This window comes from Maylandia zebra, linkage group LG4 (genome assembly GCF_041146795.1).
Source record: "Maylandia zebra isolate NMK-2024a linkage group LG4, Mzebra_GT3a, whole genome shotgun sequence".
In the NCBI taxonomy this organism is placed as follows: domain Eukaryota; kingdom Metazoa; phylum Chordata; class Actinopteri; order Cichliformes; family Cichlidae; genus Maylandia; species Maylandia zebra.
The window spans coordinates 24751506-24777802 of NC_135170.1; the positions used below are offsets into that span (position 1 = coordinate 24751506).

Genomic DNA, 26297 nt, shown 5'->3' on the forward strand with positions numbered 1-26297 from the left:
GGGTAATTAAGAACAAAGCTCACTCTTATTGCCTGTTCATACTGTCCTTATCTTCAACGTTATGCTGCTTTGTTGCCCCTTGGGGATAAATAAAGTCTTCTGATTCTGATCCTGAAGAAAAAGTCTGATTGATTTTCTTGTTTATGAAGTAGAGTCCATTGTAACTGTAGTGTTTGTGCCCACAGATGCAAAAACTGGTATTTCGTGATCACTTTGTTCCCCTTTGCACCGTCATGCCTGCATATATAACTGAGGCAGCACAGAGTCAGTTTCAAATGAAGCTCATTTCAATCAAGCCATTTCAAAGCAGGCAAGCTGATGGAAAGAGAACAGCTTTCAAAAGTCTATGGTGCATTCCCTATCTCCCAGACCGAAGGAAGTACTTATTTAGTCGGGGTGCTTTATGAGAGTGCATTATCGTCGCAATTCGTCTGACGGTGAACTACAGTAACCTGCCAAGTGAATGCCAGAGACCGCGAAAAAAACATCTGCTACCATGAATATGTTGAGCATCCAAATATCCTGGTGTTATAGGTTTTCTACAAGTATTCTATCACTGCAATTTTAGTGAATTCTACACAGCAAAGAGCAAGTGGCTTAATTCAAGCTCTGCTTTCAGGACTAGTGAGGAAATTACACTTGATTATAGGAAATTCTTGGAACAAGCTGACATCATTTATTATGGCTATAATAAATTAACATGGAGTAACTTGTTAAGAGAAATACTTTTGCGGTCTAAACACTCATCCAAGGTTGTCCAAGCTTTCAACTGTGGAGATTTTTTAAAAGTATTTATTATACAGGTTGTTCACTCTTTTTTTTTTTAAAATTGTGACAGTCATGGGCAAGGGAATCATTTTTTTTTAAGTTTTAATAATAATTTCCAAAGTAGTTATCAAAGTGTTGTCTGGCGGACTCCAGGAGTCTGTGGCCTGTAAAGCGATCTGTGCAGAATTTGCTTGAAATCCCAGAACTGGGCTGTACCACTAAGAACTGCGCATAGGCGCACCGAACAAATAAGCATCATGTGCCCACAGCAGAAACTCTTCTTTTGTGATTGTGACACATCACTTCATTCTGTCATAAAATAACTCATCTTTTATGATAAAACACATGGTGTTGTTGCTTGTATCTTGGCTTATTGCTAGGAATGTCAGTCAGCCCACATCATCAATGAGGCTAAATCAAAACCATTGAAATCATTATGTTTGTAGCAGTGGTCCATGGAAAGATTTCTCCCTTATGATTGGTGCCTGGTGTACACTTGGATGAAGAAAAAATATGATACCCATTTTACATATACACTCACTGGCCACTTTCTTAGGTATACCTCTCCAACTCTATTTGTTAAAACAAATATTTAATCAGCCAGTCACGTGGCAGAAGCTCAATGCATTTAGGTAGACATGAACAAAAAAACTTGCTGAAGTTAAATTCAAGCATCAGAATGGGAAACAATGGTGATTTAAGTGATTTTGAATCTGTCATTGTTGTTGTTGGTGCCAAATGTACCTGTCTGTGTATTTCAGAAACTGCTGATCTTCTGGGATTTTGCCTCATGACCATCTCCACAGTTTAAAGAGTGTTCAGAAAAAGAGAAAATATCCATTGAGAGGCAGTTTTCTGAGTGGAAATATCCTGTTGATGCCAGAAGTCAGATTATAATAGCCCGACTGCTTCCAACTGATAGGAGGGCAACCATAAGTCAAAAAACAAAACAAAACAAAACACTTGTTACAACTCATCTTTAAGCAGATGGCTACAGCAGCAGAAGACCACACTAAATGCCACTCATTTCAGCTAAGAACAGGAAGCTGAGGCAACAATTTGCTCTGACTCACCAGAACTGGACAATGGAAGATGAAAGGAAAGAAGCTGCAGAGTCTGATGAGTCTTTGACATCTGGATAGAAGGATTGGAATTTGATGTAAATACTACCCTGCCTTGTATCAGTGGTTCAGGCTAATGTGGTGGATATTTTCTTGGCACACTCTGTGCCCCACAGTACAAGATGAGCATCACCAAACAACACCATAGCCTACCTGAGCATTGTCGCTGACCATGTCCACAGTGTACCCATTTTCTGATGGCTGCTTCCAGCAGTATAACAAACCGGTTTCTTGGACATGACAATGTCACTGTACTCAAATGGCCTCCACAGCCACCAGATCTCAGTCCAAAAGAGCTCCTTTGGGATGTGGTGGAAGACTAGTATCATAGATGTGGAGCCAACAAATTTGCAGCGATTGTGTGACGCGATCATGTCGCTATTGTCCAAAATTTCAGAAAGGTTTCCAGTACCTTGTCGAAGCTAAAGGGGACAAAAGGGGGTCGCCCTGGAATTAGGAAGGTGTATCTAAAGGTATATTCAGGTTGACATTAATTTTACTTGTCCTAACAGAATTACTTTTATTTAACAAATTAAAGAGTTAAATGCAGTTTTAAGATGTTTGTGTTCTATGTTTTGTGAAACACTGTTATACACCACGTGTCACTTGGCAAGTGAAAGTAGCTATTCTCAGTATGTGTTATGTATAAATGTCAACTACACAATACCTTATTGTTTGACACCAGCCTGTGGTGGCCCCCCCAGCGTGGCTTGTAGCATCAGGCAGTCTCTGTTTCGTCTGCTGCAGAACAGTTATAGAGATGGAGATAGAGCACCTGCCCTCGTGCCTGAGCACTGTTCCCAGCAGCTTGCTAATGTCAACCTGCCTGATACGCACAGCAGGGTGGGGGCTCCAAGACAGCAGCAATTTTCCACTGTATGCGAATGAGACTGGAGAGCAATCTGCTGGTCTAAGAGCCTCATAATCAGCACATCATTATCAGGAGGGGGTTGGTGCATGGGGTGGCAGCGGAGGAGAGAGGAAATAAAGGGAGGGAGCAATGGATGACACAAAATGAGCCTGTGGTAGCAATGAGACATTGTATTACATACGGGGGGGAAATAGAGAATTTTAGAAGCATTAGAATAAAGGACAGTGAAGCAGATTCACAGCAAGACTATATAAAGCAGAGAGTACCACCTCTGTTTACACTTCAGCTGGGCTCTTTGAAAAGCAGCAGCGGGCTTTACTTAGCTCACCGTAGCTGGGATTTTCAGTTAGTGAGTATTAGTGCTGGTCTTCAAAACTCACAAAATCTAATGGGACACATACAGATATATTGTGACAGCTCTTTAAAGCTTACCTTGACCTGCATGCATTTTTCAGTGAGTTCAAAAGGAGCAAGGACAACAAAAGCTGATATCACAGCCCATATGTACTCTTCTCTGTTTCCAAAAGTGCCCACCATTTCTGTGTACTCAAACTTGCCTTTAATCCTTTGTCTGGTGATGGAGGAAGCATTCTGGTGGGCTGAGAATTCACAGATGGCAACAGCCTGCCATTCTTTTTGATCTCAGACTAATTCCTGAATCACATTTAATTGCTCAGGTGTTTTTGTTAGCTATTTCTTGTGCTATTCTTTAACGCCTTGGCTGCTTTTAACCTCACCATCAAGCCAGATTTAACTGGGACCAATGCAAAGTAAAGAGATTTACTGAGCGGCACCCATACCACTTTTAGACTGTGACCCAGTTTATTCTTCCTGCTTGGCAGTAAAAAAGAAAACATCCAAACAGAGCTATTTGGAAAAAGCTTTAGTTGCCATCAGGTAGTTTTGTAATCCGTGCTTTAGGTTTTAATGTGTCAACAATCAATCATAGCTGTCCAAATAGAAATCCCCTACCGCTTTTTGCCGCAAGGTGGCAATAGCGCACAGAGCACTTGGCCTGGCAATACTTGGCTCGGGTTGGGTGCACTGCTATAGTCTATGTGATGGGCAATTCATTTAAAAAATGACTGTCCTGTCAGAGGCCTTCCTTAATGGCAAACTCTGAGCAGCATATGGGTCTTTTTTTCTTTTCAGTGTTTAAGATGCAAAGAAATCTTGTTAACCTATATTTAGTCTATTCCCACTGTCAACAGCTCATACACAAGAGCACACGTACAAGCGAGTTAGTGTGAAACCTTACTGCCTGCCACCGGTCGCTAAAGTGCCTTGCTTAAGGACAGCTGTAGTGAGAATTGAGGCTGTTTAGAAAACAAATAAACAAATACCTGTTTTTTTATGTTGTTGTTGTTTGTTTATTTTAGTTAGGAGGGGCTAAAAACTGTCCATTGTATCACAAGAACTTGGGAGGCTGTGTGCAGTTTCGTCAGTCCCGTCATTCCCTGTTATTTATTTCACTGCTCTCTGTGATATATTCAGAGGCTATTCGGAGCAGTAAGAAGATGATGTCAATACTCTGTCTCGCACACTTGACAGCCGAGCAAATTCAATTGGACTGACTCCGCCTTGCTCATGCGGGACTTGTCCACAGGCTTTTCATACTACCGCGTGCCTATCTGATGCACGCCTGGTGCTCTCTGACGAAGTCTCCCCGTTCTCCTCCAGTCACTCAACCTCATCACCAGTGAGGAGCATTCTGACGCACAGGACCAACGGCAAACAGGACTCTTCCCGGGAGTGTGTGCCCACGGAGCAACATGTTCCCAGCGTGGAGACGGGGAAACCGCACCGGGAGCTCGACGGTACCACTGCGGACCATGACTACAGCTGGACGGACTGAACCGGTCGGACAGGTGTGGGTGTCCTGCTGGGTTCTGCTGCTGACGACTTGTGTCCTCGGCGCCAAGGCGCAAGGTAAGACGCGCAAGTCAGTGGTTTTTATTCACACCGGACTGCTGCTGTTAATAAAAGCAAAGAAGCGCGCAGGAAAGTCTGTGGGAGATGTAGGTATGTGACTAATGTCAGTCAAACAAAAACTGTGGCAAAACTGTGTGCGTTTTCAGTTGAAAAAGTCACATTTGTTACAGGACAACCACACTTCAATTCGTCACTCGTTAAATTAATTGCTTCAGACAACGCGTAAACTGTCGGGGTTTCTTCTCCACAACGTACCCCCACTGTGACCACGGGGCCACTCGACTGCTCCAAACGCTCAAGGAGAACCGCCTGGCTTCTCAAAAAGAAAAAGAAAGAATAAAAAAGTCGCTAATATTTAGAGTGTAATGTAGATATGTTTTGTCTTTGTGTCATAATAGCTGAAAAACACCAGGTGTCTGACTTAATATTCATGTCATAACGTGTTGTATTCCATGCTATAACTGCTTTACAATGTATTATTTATAAGATTAAGCCTCATAAAATCAATCGGTCCTGAAAACCTCAGAACATTTCACCGTTGCTGAAGTTTGATCTTCCCCATCCGCCTATAGGTAGTTCAGCAGATGCTGTTATTAACGTGCATGAATATGGCTTTGGGACAGTAATGCAAGGCCTTTGTTTGAAGGCTGTGCTGCTGTGCTGTGCCTCTTTTGGTCCTTTGTAGTCTCCCACTTAGAGAGTGTGTGAAAGTAACGGGCTTGACGCAAAATGAATCCATTACAAAATATGTGGTGTTCATTTCTTCCTTGCACAGTTAAAGATGTAAGGAGGCAGGGAGACTATATCTGCACTAATTAAACAATTACTGTGAACTGGTATGACTTCTCACTTTACATCTGTTCGTGGATGTCCTCTTGGCCAGTGAGAAGATAATGAGATCTATAGTAAAAACTAAATAAAGACAGAAAATCAGAGAGAGCATTTCCACCTTGCTTTCTAATTTCACAAATGGAAAAGCCAGTTATCACAAGAACGGAAGATAAGTTTCTAAATAATAAAATGTACTTTGTGGGCTCACTTGACTTTGAATTTCATTAGTAATCTGAGTATATTTGTATTGAATCGTGTTTAACCTTACTGTTGGAATTCAAACACAGGATCTTTTTTTGGACAGCAGGTCTCGCAGAAAGATTAATGTTTGACATACAGAGCAGTGAAGAATTTACTTCTATAGATCCCAAAGGATGAAGAAAGTCTTGTTTTGGAAGTTAGTTCATATGAGAAGTGGCTCTCCTATGCGCGCGCCATCTTATAATCACAATGCTCAGTGAATCAAAGTGCTAAAAGCAGCATAATCCCTTTGCTTGTTTGTCTTTGAACAGGTCGCATTGCTCTAAAGTGCTTCCAACCTTATCTGAAAAGAGTCTCAGGCGTCTCTTATTATGCAGAGCACAGTTCCTCTAACAGTTATTAGCATCCTTTTCTCAAACTAACATGCCTGGAGTCTGTGAGGATCTGTTGAGCGCTTCTAGGCTACTTGACAGGGCCATACCTTTTCTCCCCAAATGGACCTTTTTCTCATCTTTGCTGTTGGTATTCTGGCCCCTTGAATGTTCCCGGGTGTGCATTAGCATTGGTGAGAGATTCACTCTTCAGTCTGCCTACTCTTTCAATTGAGAAGGGCCTCCTCTATTGCGCACAATTGCTGCTTTTGGTTCTTTAGTGAAGATGCAGTCGCAGTCTTTGCAGGGGGTCATCTCAGCATCCAGAGAGGTCTTGTTTTTCTGAAGTTGGAAGCAGATCTCCTCCTCATGGGGAATCCTTGTTTGCAAATGAGTGGCAGTGCAACAGTGCCTCTGGATAAAGTTAGACATGCTGTAGTCATTCCCTGAGAGGGGAGAACCTCTGAGGATGTCATAAATTAGGTGACATAGATGCACGTGCTTTTCCCCAGGGAGCCATAGGTGGTGTGAACTTGTTTTTCAGCAAGTTCCTAGCAAGGCTCCAGCTGTGTTATAAAAGCTGGTTGCTTCAGTGCACAAGAGGATACATGATAGATCCATGGGGGAACCTTTCTACAGGCTGCTCTCAGCAAGCCATTTTAAGACTCATTTAGAGCCCCTCATCAAAATACCAAGTAAATTGATGTGAGTTTTTGTCTTCCCCTCTGTATCTCCTCATTTTCTCCTCAAAGCCCCTGCTGCTGAAATCTTTCTTGCAAGTGATTGTGTTTTTTATGTGCATCTTGTCGTGCATTTGTAAAAGTGTGTGTGTGCGTGTGTATGCTTAGTGGTGCTCATGTTCCTGTCTATTGAGCTTTAATCTAGATAGCAGCATTGACATTCTGCCAACCGGCAGCTGCTATAATTTTCTGGACGTACGTTATTATGCAGCTTGACAGCTGTCAGCCATTTCCAAATCTTTAAATCTTATGATAATCCACCATGCTTACAAAAAAAGCGTTTGTTTAAAACACTCTGAATCCTTGTGTGATTAAAACTCCCTGCTCTAATGCGGGCACCAGATCATAATTCATCTACATCAGTGACACACAACTGCGCATGCATGCATGCAAAGTGCATCCACAGAAAGATACAAAAATCTATATGTACAAGATTACACAACTCCATCAAGAGAAATATAATACAGTTTTAATGGAATCAAAGTCATCTTCCCACAAAGACGGATGACAGACCTGTTCGTCTGCACCCACACATACAACCCTCCATCACAAATAATAGAAAGCTCAATCTGTTTCGCATGTAGCTCCATAACAGTAGACCTGCATAGTCCCATTGTTTCGACATTGGCCTCTGGCATCTGATTTTGTGATATGACAATAGATCATGAGATCTATCGGTGACAAAATCACAGCATATTCCAAAACCTGAAGCTCTTTGGATTGTGTTGGGAGTCCTATATGTGGCTTGGTGATTTGGGAGTGCTGTAACTTCTCAGCTGCCATTGCATAATTGCACGGTGTACATATTTATGACATATGTATCTCCCTGTTTGGTGAAATGCAGTTAATTAAACATGTTGACTGCTCCTGAGAGCTAACAGCTGCTGAAATTTGGACTAAATGCTTGTTTACTTCTCAATTTGGCTCATGCCAGGAGAGACCTGCTAGTGGCTTGCACAGCCTCAGGTGAAATGTGGCGGCAGCCTTACGACTTCCAAATCAAACAGCTGCCTTTTTTTTCTTGCCTTCATCTCTGTTTTTTTTTTTTTTTTTTTTTGGGTGGGGGTGCTTTTTGTTTCTGTTGCCACAGGAGGCTTTATCCTCCAAGATAGAACATATCACAGCTTAACTGGGGGGGGGGGGGGGGGGGGGGGGAATGAAATGGTGCTTTCGAATGACTGAATGAAAAAGACAGACTTTTTTCCTTCTAAATTAAGGGTAATATTTTCCCCCAAAAAAGAAAAAAAGGAAATACAAATGCCTCAAATGGGTTTAAGTGTGACAAATGATTACAATCAAGTTTATTGTTGAAGAACAATGGGGCTGTTGTGCTGTCAACGCTTTTTAGCTTCAGGAAGCCTTTAATTGGCTCAGTCGAGCAGCAAAACTGTGTTTATAGTTCATAAAGGAAATGTAATCAAATTAACTTGTACTGCAGGGTTTTGGCATTCGCCCCTTGCCCAGTAATTGCCATTTGCCCAAAGGGCTATGGAAATGGCTATTTGCATGCAGGAAATAGTCTTATCTCCTTCCATGTGTGTGCTATGCTGATGTCTGCCTATCAGCATAGCAGAAATCAATACTTTCTATGAAGAATGAAGGTTTTTGGGTTTTTTTGCTTTTTTTTGCTTTGTGAGTGTTTGGGACTTAGTGTGCGCCTGAGAATACAAGATGTGGAAGAACCTGTGGGATCTTCACTCAACAAAATTGTGTTATCCAGATTGATTCGTTACCCACAGAGAGTCCTTCTTGTCTTACTGAGTCAAAAATACAGTTTGGGCAAGGTATAGGGTACTCAAATTAAATTTTTCAATAATAACGGCATTGATCTGGAGGCAAGCTCTTCTTTTGGGGCCCATTTTAATCACATAGCTGAGAGTAGTTTCACTTCCATGTCTCCTTGTTTACAAATGAGACTTGGAGGGTGGAGTGCTGCAGGGGAAAACAGGCAAATTCTTCACATATTAATTCTCCTGGCTAAACGTCTAATCAATTTGACACAAGGCTGAAAGGCACCTCAACTATCAACAACAACAACAAAAAATGTCTCAAAAAAGGCCCTGAGCTGGGACGTAAGCTCAAAGAGGATGTGACCTTGAATGCTAAAGGGAGGGGAATGTGAAGGGGCACTTTTTGGTTAATTTGTGTAATATCATTTTGAAAAGGCAGCAGGATGTTGTGCATGCGTCTTCATCAAAGTATTATTGTAAGGAGCCATATGAAAGCCTTTAAAATTGTGTCAATACTTTTGTCCAGGGAAAAGAGAGATTGTACTTACCGACTATTCTTGGACCATACATCTGCCTTCAAGCCCCCAAGCTGTTCCATGTAAACATTTAAACAACACAAAGGCAACTCAAGGAAAACCATGGTGAGAAACAATGCTTTTTACAGCATAATGTGCTCACTGAATCTCTGCTCTCATCCAGCGTGCCCCTCCTGGGGACTGGTGAGTGTATTCTTGTGTTGTGAATAAAATGGCAAAAGAGACAAAGACATAGAGAAATGGAGGAAAAAAACTGTGGCGAGGCGGGGGTGGCGGGTACATTTTTTTCCTCCTGTCCTCATAAAAACAACTGGCGGTACAAGTATCTATTTTCTGTGTCCGTTCACATGAACGACTTCACATCTTGACATTCTGCTCCATTCTTGTCCTGACTTCAAACCAAGCCAATAACGGCGCTACTACCAGCTGTGAGTCCCTGCAGTAAGTGATGACATGAATAGGCACGCCGATATTGCTGTTAAACTTGGTACAGACACCCAGAGTCTGCTGAACAACAAGCTCCTCAACATATGAAGCTAAAGAGGTCCGAAAGAGTGTGTATATTCCTGTCTTTGCTTCCAGTGCATTTTTTTGTTTCCAATGAAAGCTGTGTTTTTCAGGTGATATAGGCACCTTTCCTTTTATTCTTCTTGCTTCGACCATGTATGAATGCAGGGTCAGTTGGTAGCTTTTAAGATTAGGCTTAAAACGTTTTTGTTTTTGATAAAGCGTATCCTCCCTAAGTTACACTACAGTAGGTCTAGATTATTGGGGGATTCCCAGGATGCATTGAGTGTTTCGTTTTCACTCACCTTTTCCCACTCTCTGTGTTTATACACCACTTTGCATTTAATCATTAGTTATTATTAATCTCTGGCTCTTTTCCGGAGGGGCAAATGGCTTCCCCTCCCTGAGTCTGACTCTGCTGGAGGTTTTTCCTGTTAAAAGGGAGTTTTTCTTTCCCACTGTCGACAAGGAGTTGGGGGGTGTCATTTGATTGTTGGAATTTTCTTTGTATTATTGTAGGGTCTTTACTTTGCAATATGAAGTGCTTTGAGGCAGCTGCTTTTGTGACTTGGGGCTATATAAATAAAAGTGAATTGAACTGGTTGGGCAGACTAGTCCAAGGCAAGGTTTTGTCTGTAAAGAAGGAGTCTCAGTGTTCCCCAATCGCAGGGCTGAGTTTGCTGCTCTGCTTCGCAGCAGTCTTACCAGACCCACTGGTGGGCTGAGAAAATGTATCTTCATGCCTTGTGCTCATTATTGATTAGGGCCAGAGCTGCTCCTCATTCGCCATTGTCCCGTTCTTTGACACATGGGATTTCACTTTGTGGCTGATTTTTCTTTTTTTCTTACACCTGCCATTTTGCACTTCTCCAAGATAGTAGGGAGCTCAACATCAGGTCCTCCCCCCTCCCCCCCCTCTCATGTCATGGCTTGACAGTACTCCACCTTCACTAAAAAACAAATGGTGTGCTAGAGAGTATCTCTCTTGCATCAGGGGTATCATTGCAGATGTTAAAGCATGGAACAGCCAAAGGCATCAACTGAGATAAATCTACAGAAACTCATACCTACCATCACATCCAGCAGAGCTTTTGTGTTTGTTGATAAGGAATTCTGAGCTGGTAGGCATGGCAGAGTGGAGCAGGTTGTCATTGTAGTATGACGGCACTTTAATGTACATATATCTTTGATCGGCGTCCTTGCCTGTGACATCAGCAGAGTGTCTCATAAGAAGTGTGATGGTGACAGGCACTGACAGTGGTACTGCTGGCTTCTTCTCTATGGCTTGTGTCACATCTGGATTCTCTTTTCTTGGCCCCTCAGTACAAGCCACAAAAGCGCTTCAGGTGCAAGACTAAAAGCATAAGAAGGGGTTCAACTTCAGATGAAAGCTGAGACAAATGCTGTTTACTCCTTTTAAGGAAGGTTGCATGTAGGTAGATATAGTCACACCTAAAATACAAACTTCAACGTGATCAAGTCCTGGATAAATATGTTTTTGCTGCCATTTTTCCTGAATATATTAAGTGATATTGTGTTTGACCATGTCCTTGATCATTGCTTTTTCATTTATCTGCCAAGGCAAGCAATGCCTGGTAAAACCTTACAGTACTTAATCAAAATACACACAATGAACAAAGCCTCCGGAAAAAAAGGTGGCCTGAGAGTTTGACTGTGTGAATGATACAAATTATGCAAGTGTACCGTACATACAAAATCAATACAGCCTGGCAGCTCCTATTGAAATTGGCAAATTGAGAAACTTGTGGTATTCATTCTTTTACATGCTTACAGGATTAATGGGCGCAGAGCCATGGAGAGCCAGTGTTTGACAATGAAGCATGAATCTGCCAATACGCAAATCGAGTTGGCCATGTGTTTCTGCCTGGAATGATTTAGGATCAGTTTGGGAGAGCTCCTCAGAGGTTAAGTGGGAAGTCTGTGGTGCACTGCACCTCTAAAAGCAACCAATACTGACAAGGATGAAAGAGATCCTGCGTAGATACATTTGCCTATTTATTTTAATTTCAAAGGCAGCTTGAAAGAGGAATCCAATAAAGTGTCTTTATTGCTTTAATGCATGTTAGCAGATGCACAAGCATGCACACGGCAAAAGTGTGCAAGTATGCTAATAACCAAACACATTTCCTTATTCAAACACATGCATTGACACAAATACATGTAGATTGTTTCATTATCGCTAAATAGAGCTTTCTCAAAAGACCAGTATTTGAATGCTACTTTCGGCACAACTAATGAAAGTGGGGCACAGCCATGGTGTCTCGTGTGAATAGACAAAATCAGAATCAGCTTTTTCAGTGTGAGGCGTCATGTTCTGATGGTCCTCTGTGCAAAATACTTTCCAATTTAACCTGTCTCATTGCCATGTCGCAGTCACTGCCAGCTGCAGTGAGGTGGAGGAGAAAGAGGAACAGAGAGAGAAATGAATATTACTAAGGATGTTGATGCTGGGTGGGGTATTGATGGAGGAAAGAAAGGAGAGCGCTGCATCAGTGGGGCAGAGATTGCTGTGGTGTACAGTAGCACAAATCCTAAATTCTGTGCAGATCCGACGGTAGCTAGGAAACAGCTGACAGTAAAATGGGGGGATCAAAGGGATTAGTGTGCCCAGTTTGAGCCCAAACAGTAACCCTTCCACTTCTCCTACTGCCAGCCTTTTTATACATTTACTGTTGTATTTCAGCACTTTACTCGGCTGATTAGACACAACCAATTTCTGGTTATCCCCCATGAGTCTAATTTTTTAATTTGGAATCACCCTTTTACACACTCTTTAGGTTTTGCGTACTCTCACAGACAGCTAATATTTATGAAAAGGTCACGGTTTCAATTTTAGATGAGGAGCAGGCTGAATGGACTCTTGCACACGCATGCACATGCACATCCGTAGACATAAACACACAAACAGAAAGAGGCTACACTAAAATACAAATGCCTACACGCAAGTAATCCAGACAAAACAAAGACATTGCATCTGAAGGAAAAGGATGCACATGTCAGACGCAATCAGTGCTGCCTTTTGTGATCTGAGTGAGATTTCCTGTCACTGGGGCTTGAGACGCAGCCTGTTTAATTCTGCAGGGGACTACCATATCCCAGATGCCTCGGTCACTGTCTCCTCTTGTCTCAAAGCCAGAGTGAAGTAGCTAAACAAATGGGCCCCAGTGTGCCCTATTGGGGACATGCACTGTACTGCACCAGCAGGTCTTCTGACAAAATTGGACGTCTGTCTCTACACTGGAGACTCTGCAACCTCTTGTATGCACTATGGGCTGAGACAGAGCTTCACTCAAGAGAGTAAAGCCAAATCAGATTTGCATCACATACGACACATATGATAGCTCAAAACTGATTTGTGATGCCCGAATTAACCGAAAGCATTACTGCAGCAACAAAAGAAGGGCTGGCTATTGTTGTCCCTCTTAGTGAGTAGATTGTACACGTGGAGGCCTCGGGCTACATTTCCACATCACTGTCCCCAAATCTTTTGTCAAACTGCTGGTCAAGCTGTTTGAATTTGTAAGTGGTGGTGGGGTGGGTGTGCTTTCAAAGAATAACTTCCTCATTCGGTGAAAAAAATGTTTGAGCACATATTTTATTGTAACAATACTGGACATGCTCCTTGCCTGTGGCACCTACAAAAATGGGGAAGTCAGCTGGATTGTATCAGTTAAATGAAGTTGCTCTGGCCAACATGGAATTCAGTAAGTAGTCTTGATTTCCATTTCTGTGATCACTCAAGGGGTTGTCATTATTAGATTACAGTGAGCAAATTGTGAGAAGAAATGACCAGTCAAAAATGTGTTCTCTTAGTCTTTGTTACACCAATCTCCAGATGCTTTAGAATGAATATGCTTGCTCTGTTAGGGGAGGAAAGCTGCAACTTAATTGTCAAGCAAAGAAACAGAAAGGAACAAAGGTAGTGTAACAATAGGTTTGCATGATACATGAGTACAGGATGTAGAGCTGCTAGAACCGTATCCATCACTGTTGCACAGCAAGTACCTTTCTGCTTTTATGTTCCTTTGTGGGCTTTGCTCTTGATGTTCCAATTTTATTACTGAATGTTGCTTTATTACTGTGTATGTTAAAGTGGACCTAGTCTTGGCCTTACTGCATTAGTGAGAAATAGGGAAAAAGGAAAAAAAAGACATGATAAGGGAAACTACAGAGGGAACATTTACCCTACCAGCCTTCTTGCAAACAGACTGCAGAGCTGACATATGCAAACTCAAAGGGTGGCGATGTTTAAAAGCTTTAATCACACCACTGCTCAGAGCCCAATGTGGCGTTCCTCGCTGCATCATTGAAAGCCTGTTTTATTTATGTTGTCCAGAGTGAAGTACAGTGGAGTAATGGGGGGTGTGGGGGGATGGGTGTGGGGGGGGGGGGGGGGGGGGGGGGTGCATTGTGCTGTTGATTTAAAGCAAGGTGGAGCAGAAACAATGGCCATGAAAAAAACATGGCAAGGCTGTGAGAAGAAGCCCACTTCCATCACTTAGGAATGCACAGTGCCCATAATGGTGCAAGAAAAAAATGCATGGGCGGCATACAGAAGAGCATCCGCAAATGAGTCTTCATGTAAACTTTATTTTATTTCAAAAAGTACAGTCGTGTCGGTCTAACCGGGAGAGCCGATTTTCCCAGCTAGTGCAGCGAAGGATCATGCGCTCATCATGTGCCCTATGTGGCGCATACAAGCCAATCAAGCCAAAGTGTGGAGTCTTTGAGCAAGCGTTTGAAGTTTTGTGCGAGCCTAATGCCTAATTGCTCTCATTAGCAGCCAGCGTTCACACAGTTATTCTGCACAATTAACCGGCTGCCACAAAGATGTCATGACGCAGAATATTGCAGTGGGTCAAGGGGAAAAAAAGGCTGTAATTAATTCTCACTTAAATTAATGATTTCATATTTCAAAGGCTTTTACAATAGCATTTTTTGGTGTGATTCCCTGAGGGAAAACCACTGAGTGGTTTTTTTTTGTGTCATCTGGAAGTGAGGAAGTGTGCATAGGTGATGGAAATCAGTAGCCATTGTTGTTTGACAGTAGGCACCTTTGCAGTGATTGCCTGTGTTATTAATTTGTGCGATGAGAGGAGGCAGGCTCCTCCAGCCTCTGATGGTTACGCACCGCATTAAAGAACTGCTGCTATGAATGACACTCAGGACTAATGAATATGAATACATTTATAAAAATAGGCACAGGCTCCCCTCTCATTGCAGATTGGGAGTGACAGTCACATTGGCTGGGCATGGTTGATGAGAGAGGGAACCGGTGCCCCTGGAGATGGAAGATGTTGCAGGGATCAGACAAACAGCCACACACACACACACACACACAGGTGAATGCCCCGGCATGATCATACTTAAAAAGGCTCCAACATTTAAGAAAGACACGCTTGTCATTTCATTGTTATTTCACGATAGTGTTTACTCACTGGATGCAAACAAACCCATGTATCAAGCATCTCTCTACCTCGCTGTTATATCACTGAAATTATAATTATCACAGCATCCATCATAGCTTATGCCTCCATTTGTGCACGATGTCACTGCACAAAAGATCGGTTAATATTATGTGTGAAATATTGAGCAGTTGGGAGGCTTGAAAGAGGATTTCTTTTACTTTTGAAAATCCACAGGTGTTGCATTGTTAGCTTGTGATTTATGCTGCACAAACAACACATTTACATTGCCTGTCAACCAACTTATAGATTATATCCTGTGGAAACAAAGTGCAGCAATTTATTGTCATTACCGCACGATTCATTTCTTTGAGATTGACTTTGGGGACATGAAGATATGTTAATTTATCTCTCTGTGGTTTGGCATTTAAGCACAGTCATTACCGTACATGCCCATTAATAATGAACCACTGTTAACTCAACATGAGCGTTCATATTGCATCCAGTATATAAAGCAAGGAGAAAGGCTTTCAGTTCTGCACTTGGCTTTTTTGCTGCAGCTGCTTGAAGCAGATTTTTTTTAAATTCTCAGTATGAAATGTATTTTATTTTTCTTTTCATCACTATCAAAAGCTCTGTCTGTCAGTCTTCCCATCCTAAACACATAAGAGAAACTGAATAGTGTGTGCTTCCCTTTACACAGATGAGAGGTATGACAAACAAGGATATGCAAATGCTTTCATCTGTTTCACTTGGTTGGCAACTATTTTAATTGATTAATTGAAGATGTTTATTTGATTGGTTGCGGCTTAATAATTCAAGATGTTATCTGTCAAGCTGTTCAATTTAGATGCAACAGCGTGACTGTTTCCCCCTCATCAATAAGAGTTAATGTCCTTATTTTTTTCCATTTTTGAAGCACAGGCAGAACCGATTCCTCAAAGATTTGTGAAGGACTTTGATTGAGATAAGTAGGATATTCATTGCCATTGACAGACGTAACCTTGGTGAGTGTTCTTTGGCAAGCACTTGAGGAGCATGGCAGGCTTTCAGTGTCGGACACTGGGCATGACTGACACCATGGTGCTAACCTTGGGCCAGGTTCCTGTAGAGAAGTGGTTCAGTATTTAAGGCCCAGAAAAAACTCATTGAGCAACTGACTTAACTGGGTTAGACTGCACCAATGGATGCAAGCCATCAAGTTGAACTAATTAACAGCCAAAACAACCTTGGGAGCTGCAAACAACAGTGTAATTGCAGCATTTGCTCACCCTTCTACATTCATTCCCCAAATATTTTCTGCTGTATGTTTTAGGTGTTGTGCTACTCAGTTCATTCCTTTTTGCTCTTGAGCAACAGTTACTTCTTTCTGTTTCTCTCTCATCAGCTGAAATAAGGTTAGAAGTTCTTTTTCATCACATTCTTTCTGCTGAAAATTGGAGGATCATAACAGAAAGAAGAAAAAAAACAATATCTGTTGTCCCAGGAAAAAAAACCACACACATTGGTTTGCAGGGTTGTAAAGAGAGCGAAGAAAAGAGCAGATGCAAAACCAATCTTAGAGAAATGCTCATCACTTAGGATGCCTACAACGACTCTGCTTATTGGGGCGACTCACTTATTTACTTGTTATTTCTATGTCGGCATGTCTGTGTTGATGGTACTGCCCTAGAAAGTGAATGTTTGTGCTTCTGAAACATGTTCACATAAATCAAAAACAGCAAAAAAGGAATTACCGTAATTGTCGGGCTATAAGCCGCTACTTTTTGCACAAGCTTTGAACCCTGCGGCTTTTAGTCAGGTGCGGCTTTTCTATAGATTGTCCATGATTTTTGTGATATCGTAAGACGATTTGTTTTGTTTGTTCCGCTGTTGTACGGCACTACGTTGCCTGGCGGAAGGATCGGGGTTCAAGAGTGGTATGTTGGTCACATGTCCATCCGCCAGGCAACATAGTGCCGTACAAGTAGCGCGAAAAACAAACTTCAAAGTAGCGCTATGCGTTCAGCGGGAGTCGTGGATGACGAGCGGCGATAAACTTGCGAAAAGCAAGTTGTGCTCAACTCTACCGGTGGATTCTGACAGCGTGGAAAAGTGTGAAAGCATCCACGATCACCAACGGATTTCGAAGGGCTGGACTGCTGCATGATGAAGAGGAGGACACCGCCACGGCCCTTCAGAGGGTGTTCGACTGACAATGACAACGAGGATTTCTTTGGTTTTGAAAGTGACAACGAAGGAAAGAAGCTGAGAGTGGATGACGAAGCCATCCTGAGCCTGTTCGTTTCCGACACTGGAGAAGAGGACTTTGGTGGTTTTAGTGCGCAGGAAGATGGTGGTGAATGACTGACTTTTCTTCTTGTTAAAGCCGTGTCACTGCACCTGAGCCTAAAAGGTAGTCTGAATCTATTTTTCTGGTGTGCTGTAGGTTACTGTTATGTACTACATTTGTTACTCATTTATGAAGCACAGCACATGTGCAAATATGTACCCATAACTTGATTTTCAAAATATTAATAAAAGGGGTGTGTCTCCAAACAGCCATCTCTTTCCTGACAATTCGCTTTGTGCATATTCTCTTACATATGATAAGTCAATATTGAAACACCTGCGGCTTTTGGTCAGGTGCGGCTAATGTATGTACAAAACAGGATTTCCCCCTGATTTTAGCTTGTGCGGCTAATATTCAGGTGCGCTTTGTAGTCCGGGAAATACGGTACTCAAAAGGGAGACTCATCAAATTCTGTCAGATTTGAACTCTCATACCACTGAGCCCCAGGGATTCTGTTTGATTTCCTCTCGATTCAGCAATGCTGCGATTTTCTTCTGAGGGTAGTTTGGCGTGAGCTGCTACTGGGGGTCAGGGGCCAATTCAGCCTTATTGAATAATAAATAAATAGAAATGTGTTCCGGTCGTAGCTGATCCCTGTTGTTTCTTCTCCTCTCGCTTCCCTGGGCGGATAGACAGCAGCTGGAGCCTTGTATTCTCTGTAATGGCCTGTATATATGCAGGGTTTCATATTTCAATCACCAGCACGGCAGTAGAAATTGGTGCTTTAGGATGAAGTTGAAATTGGAAAGTGGCTATCGTGTCTGCATGAGGAAACACATTTGAATCCCAGTGGAGAAGGTGCTTGGCAGCTGCATCTGGAACACAAGCGGACAAGTTCTTAGCATGGGGAGTTTAAGGTGGAGCCACAAGTGCTTCGGTTTCTCGCAAGCCATAGAAAAATCATTTTTCAGTGGAGATTGCTTCAGGGACACGTGATTTGAGGAAGTCTTTCATAATAGCACCATAATCAGTGATTCATCATTCAAAATGTTATTAAGCCATAAGTGATGTATTAGATTCTGATGATGTAGATGTACAATCACACCGTTAAATGCCACAGAGCTGTCTGTTCATGGCAATAAGATACATGTATTAATTTGTGCTTTAAATTTATTGGCTATAAAGTCATGTATGGAATGCTATGTGCATTCAAGAGATTTTAGTAGTTGTGCTGTGGCACCATCTGAAGAGATTTACCTTTTGCTGTCACTTATTTCTGTTCCTCACACACTCTCCTCTCTGCTACATTAACTGAATATTCATTATGTGGCTAATAGTGGAGCCTTTGAAGAGGAATGATCATATTTAATTTTCTTGCCTGAGAAGGAACAAGTCAGTGAGGAGAGAGCGTAGGAGAAGAGTGTATGGGAAAGATAAAGGCGAGGGAGAAGGAGAATTAGATCAAGCGATGAATGGAGCAGCACTGGGGCATTGAGTTTGGGACATATGGAGGGAGGTGAGATGAGTCTACAGATTACAATATGATTATGTCACTCTACCTGCCTGCATTAAATTGACCTACACCTGCATCTCATAACTTTCCTAACTCTTAATGCAAGTAGAGTGTATCAGGGTGCATTATTCTCTCACCTACAAGAGTCCCCTTGGAAGAAGGGGATCTTTCTCCTTTACTTTTTTTCTTTTACTCTTTGCAAGAGACGGATCAGATTATGAGAGGGGGGAAAAAAACCTCAACCAGTGGCCGCAGTGGTATTTCTTCGCTCCAGCAGCTTCGGTCCCCGGCTGTGTTTATCGCTTTATCGATTACCATCACAAGGCAGTAATTTGCCAGGACTTGCAGGGACATGATTAAAGATCCGCTAGCGATGCATGGTGGCTCAAGTTGGTGCCAGGGTGTCATGTTGATGAACACATGCTGACATACATACACGCGTACACACACACACACACACACACACACACACACACACACACACACACACACACACACACACACACACACACACACACACACACACTACTACATTGGTAAGCAGAGAGTACTTGAAGGAGGAGGTGTAGGGTGCATTGCTGTCATAGACATCAATGGCTTTAAATCTCCTGAGCTAACCTTTTAATGCTCTCAGATCCTTGTGGCTGGCTGGATAATTGATTGTGTTTGGTCTAATGGGATTAAGAGGCAGTAGTGGCCTTGGGCTGGACATAGTGGCAGTGATGGCAGCGTTGGTAGTGGATTGGAAGATGCTAGATAGGGGCATATAAAGTGAATGAAGTGTGGATGGAATTGAGGGAGCGATATCCTTCGAAGAGTGAGCATGTGAGGAAGAGAGGGAGACAGAAAGAGAGTGAGACAAAGAGGGGCAGGATGGAGACAGAAAAGCATCACTTTTGAAAAGGATTGAGAGAACAGAGAATAAAAAAACAGGGTGTATAGATAGCTGCAGGTTTGCTTCTCAGTCCATCCCTAATTAGCTGTACGAGAAAACCAGGGAGCTGATGGTATCCCCAAGTGAAAAGCTTGTTAGCGTAAGAGATGCTATCTGCTGGCTATTGGTTTTGGCTGTGTTTTGCTCACTGGGTGACTCACTGGGTCTACGCTGTTCAGCAAGATGAAAGCAATGGGAAAATAAGAGCCAAGGTGGTGAGACCCATCCCCCTCTTATCACCTGGGACAAAGCCTGTCCCATCCTAACATATCAACAGCACTGTGCTTTCGCTTCATCCTTTACACCAGAGCTTGTTGGAGTGTGTCAGTTTGCTAGCCCCCTCTTTCTACTCTGAATTATTTTTAACTTTCCTTCACACTTGGGATGAGATAAAAGCACAAGTTTGTGTGGGAGAGTAGTCAGGGATGAGGCTGCAGTTAGTAAATTTTTGCTGGAGTTCTCCCTGACTTGTCGCTCAGTATATTGCAGCTGTTGTACTGTGTGTGGCCATATCATGAGCGCACATTAAGCAGCACGAAGCTGTCATCAGTGGGTTCATTTTTTCTTAAATACCTACCCTGTCTCTAGTACAAAACACGTGCGTCACCTCTTTCAAACTATGGCACATATACGTCAAGGCAGAACCTCACAGTAAAAAGGTTAACGGGGTCTGCCATTGCTGGATTGTTGGATCTATTCATAAGTCCAGCCAGCCAGACCATGCAACAGATCCAGGTTTTGTCTCCAGTGAATAGAGAGGCCGCTGCAGCCCACCGGCCCTTTATAGTGGGCCAGATTTCCACTTGGGCTCGGAATATGCCAGGTCAGGATAAATGTTGCCATTTTTACCAGCTTCCTCTGGCACGAGTAATGCTGAAATGTGTCATTGTGTGCACGTGTCTATGTGTATGTCGGTGACAGTACAAGTGTTAGTTAATGAGAGGCAAACAGAGAGTGGAGAGCACAGCAGAGAACAAAGGGAGGGTATGAGAAAAGACAGATGATAAATCTGGTGTGCATAGAGTAGGCTGTATGTGTCTGCTCATGTTCTGGTAGGAATAAGAGAGATTATGAGTAACTGCACAGCACATGAAAAATCACCCTGCATGTTTGTGAGTTAGAGAAAATGTGTCACTCTGACCTGGCTCTGTGCTTATTCTTGTCAAGGAGACGACAGGTGATGGGTTGCTATGGTTACCCTGAGTAGGGGTAGGGTTGGAATGAATGTTTTTTTTGTGCGATGCCCTCACAATTTCACGGTAAGAACTTTTTTTTACGCCTCACATGTTCTAGTTTTGTTTAGGTGATAAGGTGATATTGTAGCGCCATATGGGTGCAGCAGGTGTTACTAGTAGGTGTGTGCCAGTCTGTGCACATAGTGGGTGTTAGAAAGAGCTATCAGTCAGACCCTTTCTCGCTCCATAGAGACTTCCCAGAGAGCTGTGTTGCCCCTACAAGGGCCAGATGCTGCCTTGGTGAGCTCTGCTGCCCTCTTTCCTCTCTTCCCTCATTCCGCAGCCTGTTTCCCCCACAGCTCTAAATCTCTTTAATTCCATCATCTGTTGCCCATTGAGGGCAGCAATTTAGTCTTTACGCAGCATTTTAGTGTGCTATTAAAAAATCTGTGAGGTTGGTGGCCAGGCCCTCAAGCAGAGAGGTGGGCAGTCTTCAGTGTGTGTTTCTGCGCTCTAACCTCTGCACTGCTGTCTCCAGGGACACATTTAACCATAAAGATAGTATTGCAACAGCTCAGTCCGGACACATAGAATACATTACATCTCCTGCATCACCACTGCAGCCATGCCATGACTACAGTATGATTGTCTCCACATCATTCATGCATCCCGGTAACCACAGAGGCACGGCAAAAGTAGTTTTCAGGTGTTATTTTTCTTCTCTTTTGCATTTAATTGTCTTACATGTGTGAAAGTTAGTCACTGGACACAATCTTTGAGCTCTATTATATGACATCTGACCTTAAACAAAATATGGGCAGGAAGGTTATAAGTATTGCTGCATGGATGCTAGTTTTATGCAATTTCCAACAATTCAGTGATTGGAAACGGTCTGTGCAGAGTTAATGACTTCCCTATCTCCCAGATGGAATGCAACACCCACACTCAAAACAATGACAGAACAATAACTTGCAAAATAATTGTCTCACAGTATTACCACTATGAATTGTTTACATCATTACAGCAACAGCACTATTGTCTAACCTGAAACTGCCCAAGCTTAATAAGCTGGCAGTATTGAGTCAGGGGTCTCCAGAGGTCAAATTTCACTGATTTGCTACAACTAATGGGGAGTTGGATGAACTGGTGTTGGTGCTCTGGCAAGCCACTCATCTTCTATGAGGTGAGAGAAAGGCTGTGTCCTTAGCAGACCTGACACTAAGAGTGATTGGCTTCTCTTAATCAGTGGAGTGCCTTGCAGCAGCAGGGAGTCCCTGTCCTTGGCGCACACCTAACCTGCCCCACTGCCCTGCTGCCCAACTCAATTTGTGACTTCCCTTGAGTAAGAGGGTGTTTGCAATTTCTCAGTCAAGTTTAACTACTGGAAGAGACAGCTATAATCCGAAATGCTAAAAATAAATATTTTATAGTGTGGTGGTTAACACGTTACCTGGGCAAGTGAAAGATCGCAGGTTTGATTCCAGCTGGAGATAAAAGTTGTCTTTGGGGTTCTATCAGGAAGGGCTTCCAGTGTAACACTCTATCAAAACCAAGCATGTGAAGCTAAAAGCTGTGGTGAACAGTAGCGTTTTTTTATTCGCTAAGACTTGATGCCATTTAGGCAGTTCATTCCACAAAAAGTCACCATGTGGTATCACAGCAGGTTTTTTTTTGTTTGTTTTTACAGCACAATAATGCTACAATTAAGGATGCTAAAGATTTTTTTTAAGTCACAAATCCCTATAAAAATAAATGCTGATGAAAAACAAAATAATAATAATGAAACAGAATAACAGAAATTATTGATGGAAAAGGAGCGGGCTGAATCTTTTCTTTATTACACCTCTATTATTTATATTGCATATTCTAAATGTCAATATTTTTAATAACAGATTTAATCAAAACAGAGAACAAAGGAAATGACAAATTAAGAATAAATAAATAAACAAAGGGAAAAAATGTTGTTTCATAAACAGTGATAATTATTCTTAAATTTCATATTTGCTTACTCCTGGATATTATTAGATTTTTCCTATCTTAAATCCTTGTCAGAGCCATTCATCATTTTTTAAATTTAAGATCTCTTTTTATGATAATAAAATAATAATAACAATGATCTCATTCTATGTAATAGTACAATAGTCTTAGACATTTTTCAATATTTCATTGTTTATTTGAGCTTTCCAACATAATTTATGATCACTTATCCTGCTCAAGATGATCCTTTTTGTTGTACTTTTTATTCTATTGCTTCCTTTTCAGTATTTGTTTTTGCTGTAATTTGTTAATAATTTGGTAAATTTGATCATTTATGAAAGTCAAACCAGTCCCAAACTTTCAGTTTGGCTTTCAGTTTGACTTTATTCACAAGCTTTTCCAAGATTTTTCCAGCATCATCAGCAAACAAAGTGAATTTTAACAATTTAAACATGTTATTTCTAAACAATATGCTATAAACAGTTTAGGACCCAGCACTGAAACATGTGGGAATCCACAAGTAGCCCTCAGTATACAATAGTCAAGGTTATTTATTTGTACAAAGTCATATGTATTGTCCGCGTAACTATTTAGCCAAGGATACGTACATTTATTTACATTTTTACTTACACAAATGTTTTATTAGGATTCGAAAACTGGGAAGATAACGATCAATGTTCATGTTGTTTGCTGGAAGCTAATTTCAGTACTAGTGATACCCAAGTTAAATTAAATAAATAAATAAAAACATAAATCGTATGAGACAAACTTCCACACACTAAGAAAATAGATTGAAAAATGTTTCATAAAAAACACTTTTTGTTCATACATACATTCATTTGATTATGTTTGTATGTGAAGTGACAAGTTTGTCCAATATTTAACATGAAAAATAAGTGGCATGCATTTCTGCCTGGAACGAAAAACTATAGATACATTTGCATGATATCATCCTCTTAATTTCTCACACGGTTGTGTAGTGTGACACTGATATACTCCTGCAGCTCCACTTACCAACGCCCCTGCGACCAAATGAAGGATCAGTGTCAAGTGACAAGAGCTAAACAGACCAGGCACTTTTATTGTGCCTCCATTCAGCTTCATTACCATTAAATGTAAACATGAATCATTATTTTACCATTTAAGGAGCATTTTTTTGTTTTGTTTTGTTTTTTTTCAGGAGTCTATGAGGCTGCGCTCCGAGGATAGCTGCAGAATATATTATACCATGTCGTATCTCCACAAATCTAACACACAAAAGATGTTTACTCCTCAGAAAAGCTTCATTCATCTGTTTGATGAGATTATTATCAGTAAATATTTCCTGTCTACTTGTTTACTCTGGTACATCATTGGCAGTACATTGCTCCCATTTGGAAATGTTTTCGACCCAGTATTTCACAGACAAACAATGGTGTTGTTTGCTGGTGAGGCAATGTCAGCACGTGTGATGTCATTGATACCCATTGTAACAAAGGAGACCGCGAAAACATCGATACAGGATTAGCTTCCCCACAATCAGGGATAGCCCAAGGACAGCAGAGATACATAGGCCTCCATAGTGTTTTGGGTTTGCTGACAGCTGTCTGTCCAAATGTCAGCAAGAGCAACAAATCTAATCCAAGGCCACATGGCACCTCAAACATACATCGACAGTGACAGTAAGGGGAGCAACAACATGTCCCCCCTCCCTTTCACTCCTGAAATGCTAGGTCCTGGATTACTCTTGGTGCGGCAGATCCTCTGAAGCCCTCTCACCCACCCAGTCAGCCTCAGAGGTGGATTAGAGTCCTGATAATCTGGCTGTGTGTGGTGACACATGTCAGCCATGGGATGTCTGCTGAGAGCAGTGAAGGTAAGTTAGAAATGGCTGGCTAATCCAGGATATACCACCCTGGAGTTTTTTTTCTCCTGTATTCCCACACCCTGGATGCGCAAAAACACACACGTACACACAGGTACGGAGGCATTTGGGCACACATATGCAGAAATTCCTGTGCTGGGCCTGTGGTCTTTCTTGACATTACCACCCTGACATTACCTCCTCAGCACAAATCCAGCCTGGGATTCCTGTCACATCCTTCCTTGGGCAAGACTCACATTTTCATTACGGCGGAGCCAGTGGCGCTGCACAACCTTTTTCTCCTCTCTTCCTCGTCTCTTCATCACCGTGTCAATCATCTCAGCGCTGTCACTCTACATCTGTCTCTGAACTAAGCTGTCTCAGAGTTAAGATCCAGACACACTTGAGAGACTGAGGCAGACGACTCACCCAGATGCGTCTCTCTTGAACTTGTACTAGTACTTCACTGCTTTCTGCCCCTCGACACTTCCCTAAGTTTTTTCTTTACCCATCTTTTTTTTCTTTTTTCTTTTTTTTTTTCTTTACTGATCTAATTTGCAATATTTCCACATATTAGATGAAGCCTGTACACGCGGAACAGAGTACACATGGCCAGGGAATTGAGAAGTGCAAATAATTCCCTCATGTGGAAAGGCTGCAATTAACTGGGGATGTCAGCCTTTGTAAAATATAATTGAGTTCAGGACGAAATGAACGTCTCTAATCCGGCCGACAGAGCTCTGTCAATCAGTGTTCTTCGCATCCCCAAAACCAACTGTCATGCTTGTTTATATCTGTCTCTTACTGAGTTTTTGGACACTTACACTCTGGCAGCTGCCTCTCTTTAATGGATGGGTGACTGGGTGACTTTGTGCATGCCCCGTGGGAGCTGGATACTGCACTATAGGGAGACAGTGGACATCTGTTTTCTCTGCTTGGCTAGGAGATAGCATTGTGCACTCAGGCATGGTCTCAAACACCTGAGTGATTGAAGAAACGTTTTCCCCATTATTAAGCATAAATCAACTGATGCTATCATCAGAGGATATATCTATTAGCGTGGCATAGCTTCACATTGGTTCAAACATTCTTGACCATTTTGCTGTCTCTCTAGGCAACGGGCCTTTTTCACTCCTGTAGATACTGCTTGTGAATTGCCTTTCCCATCATCGCAGTCCTCTGTAAGGTATCTTCAAGACACCCTCCTGAAAATGTCAGCCATTTATACTCAAATATTATCTGTCATGGCGAAAAGACCAGCTGACCTTAAAGTGTCTGGATAAATGAGCCTACTTAAGCCCCTTTCAGTCATGCACTCCTTTTTCTGTTAATCTGATGGCATCTGAATATGTTGGCTTCATGTCTGAATGAGCACCCCGGTAACAGCAATCAAGGTAGTTCAAACCTAGTAATATTAATGTATCACACGAGCGAACCACATGCAGTCACAATAATGGATAGATTCAAGGAACATTGTGATTATATTTCTCTTGTGCCTTTTTTGAGTTTTATGTGTTCATCAAAAAATCAAAAAAAAAAAGCTTAATTT

The 26297-nt window shown here is 42.0% G+C and overlaps 1 protein-coding gene across 6 annotated transcripts in view; it reads left to right on the top strand.

Annotated features, from left to right (window-relative positions):
* Positions 1-4302: 4302 nt before the first annotated feature.
* sdk2a (sidekick cell adhesion molecule 2a) overlaps positions 4303-26297 on the top strand; it is an 85984-nt gene continuing 63989 nt past the window's right edge. For 3 of the 6 annotated variants that reach the window (XM_076883244.1, XM_076883243.1, XM_076883242.1), the window contains exon 1: positions 4304-4689. In XM_076883244.1, coding sequence (XP_076739359.1) covers positions 4533-4689 — 157 coding nt within the window. In that variant the 5' untranslated portion in view covers positions 4304-4532. Of the gene's footprint in view, positions 4690-20958; positions 21013-26297 lie in introns of those variants that run through there. The other 3 variants (XM_076883241.1, XM_004559480.4, XM_076883245.1) reach the window with 3 other exon arrangements.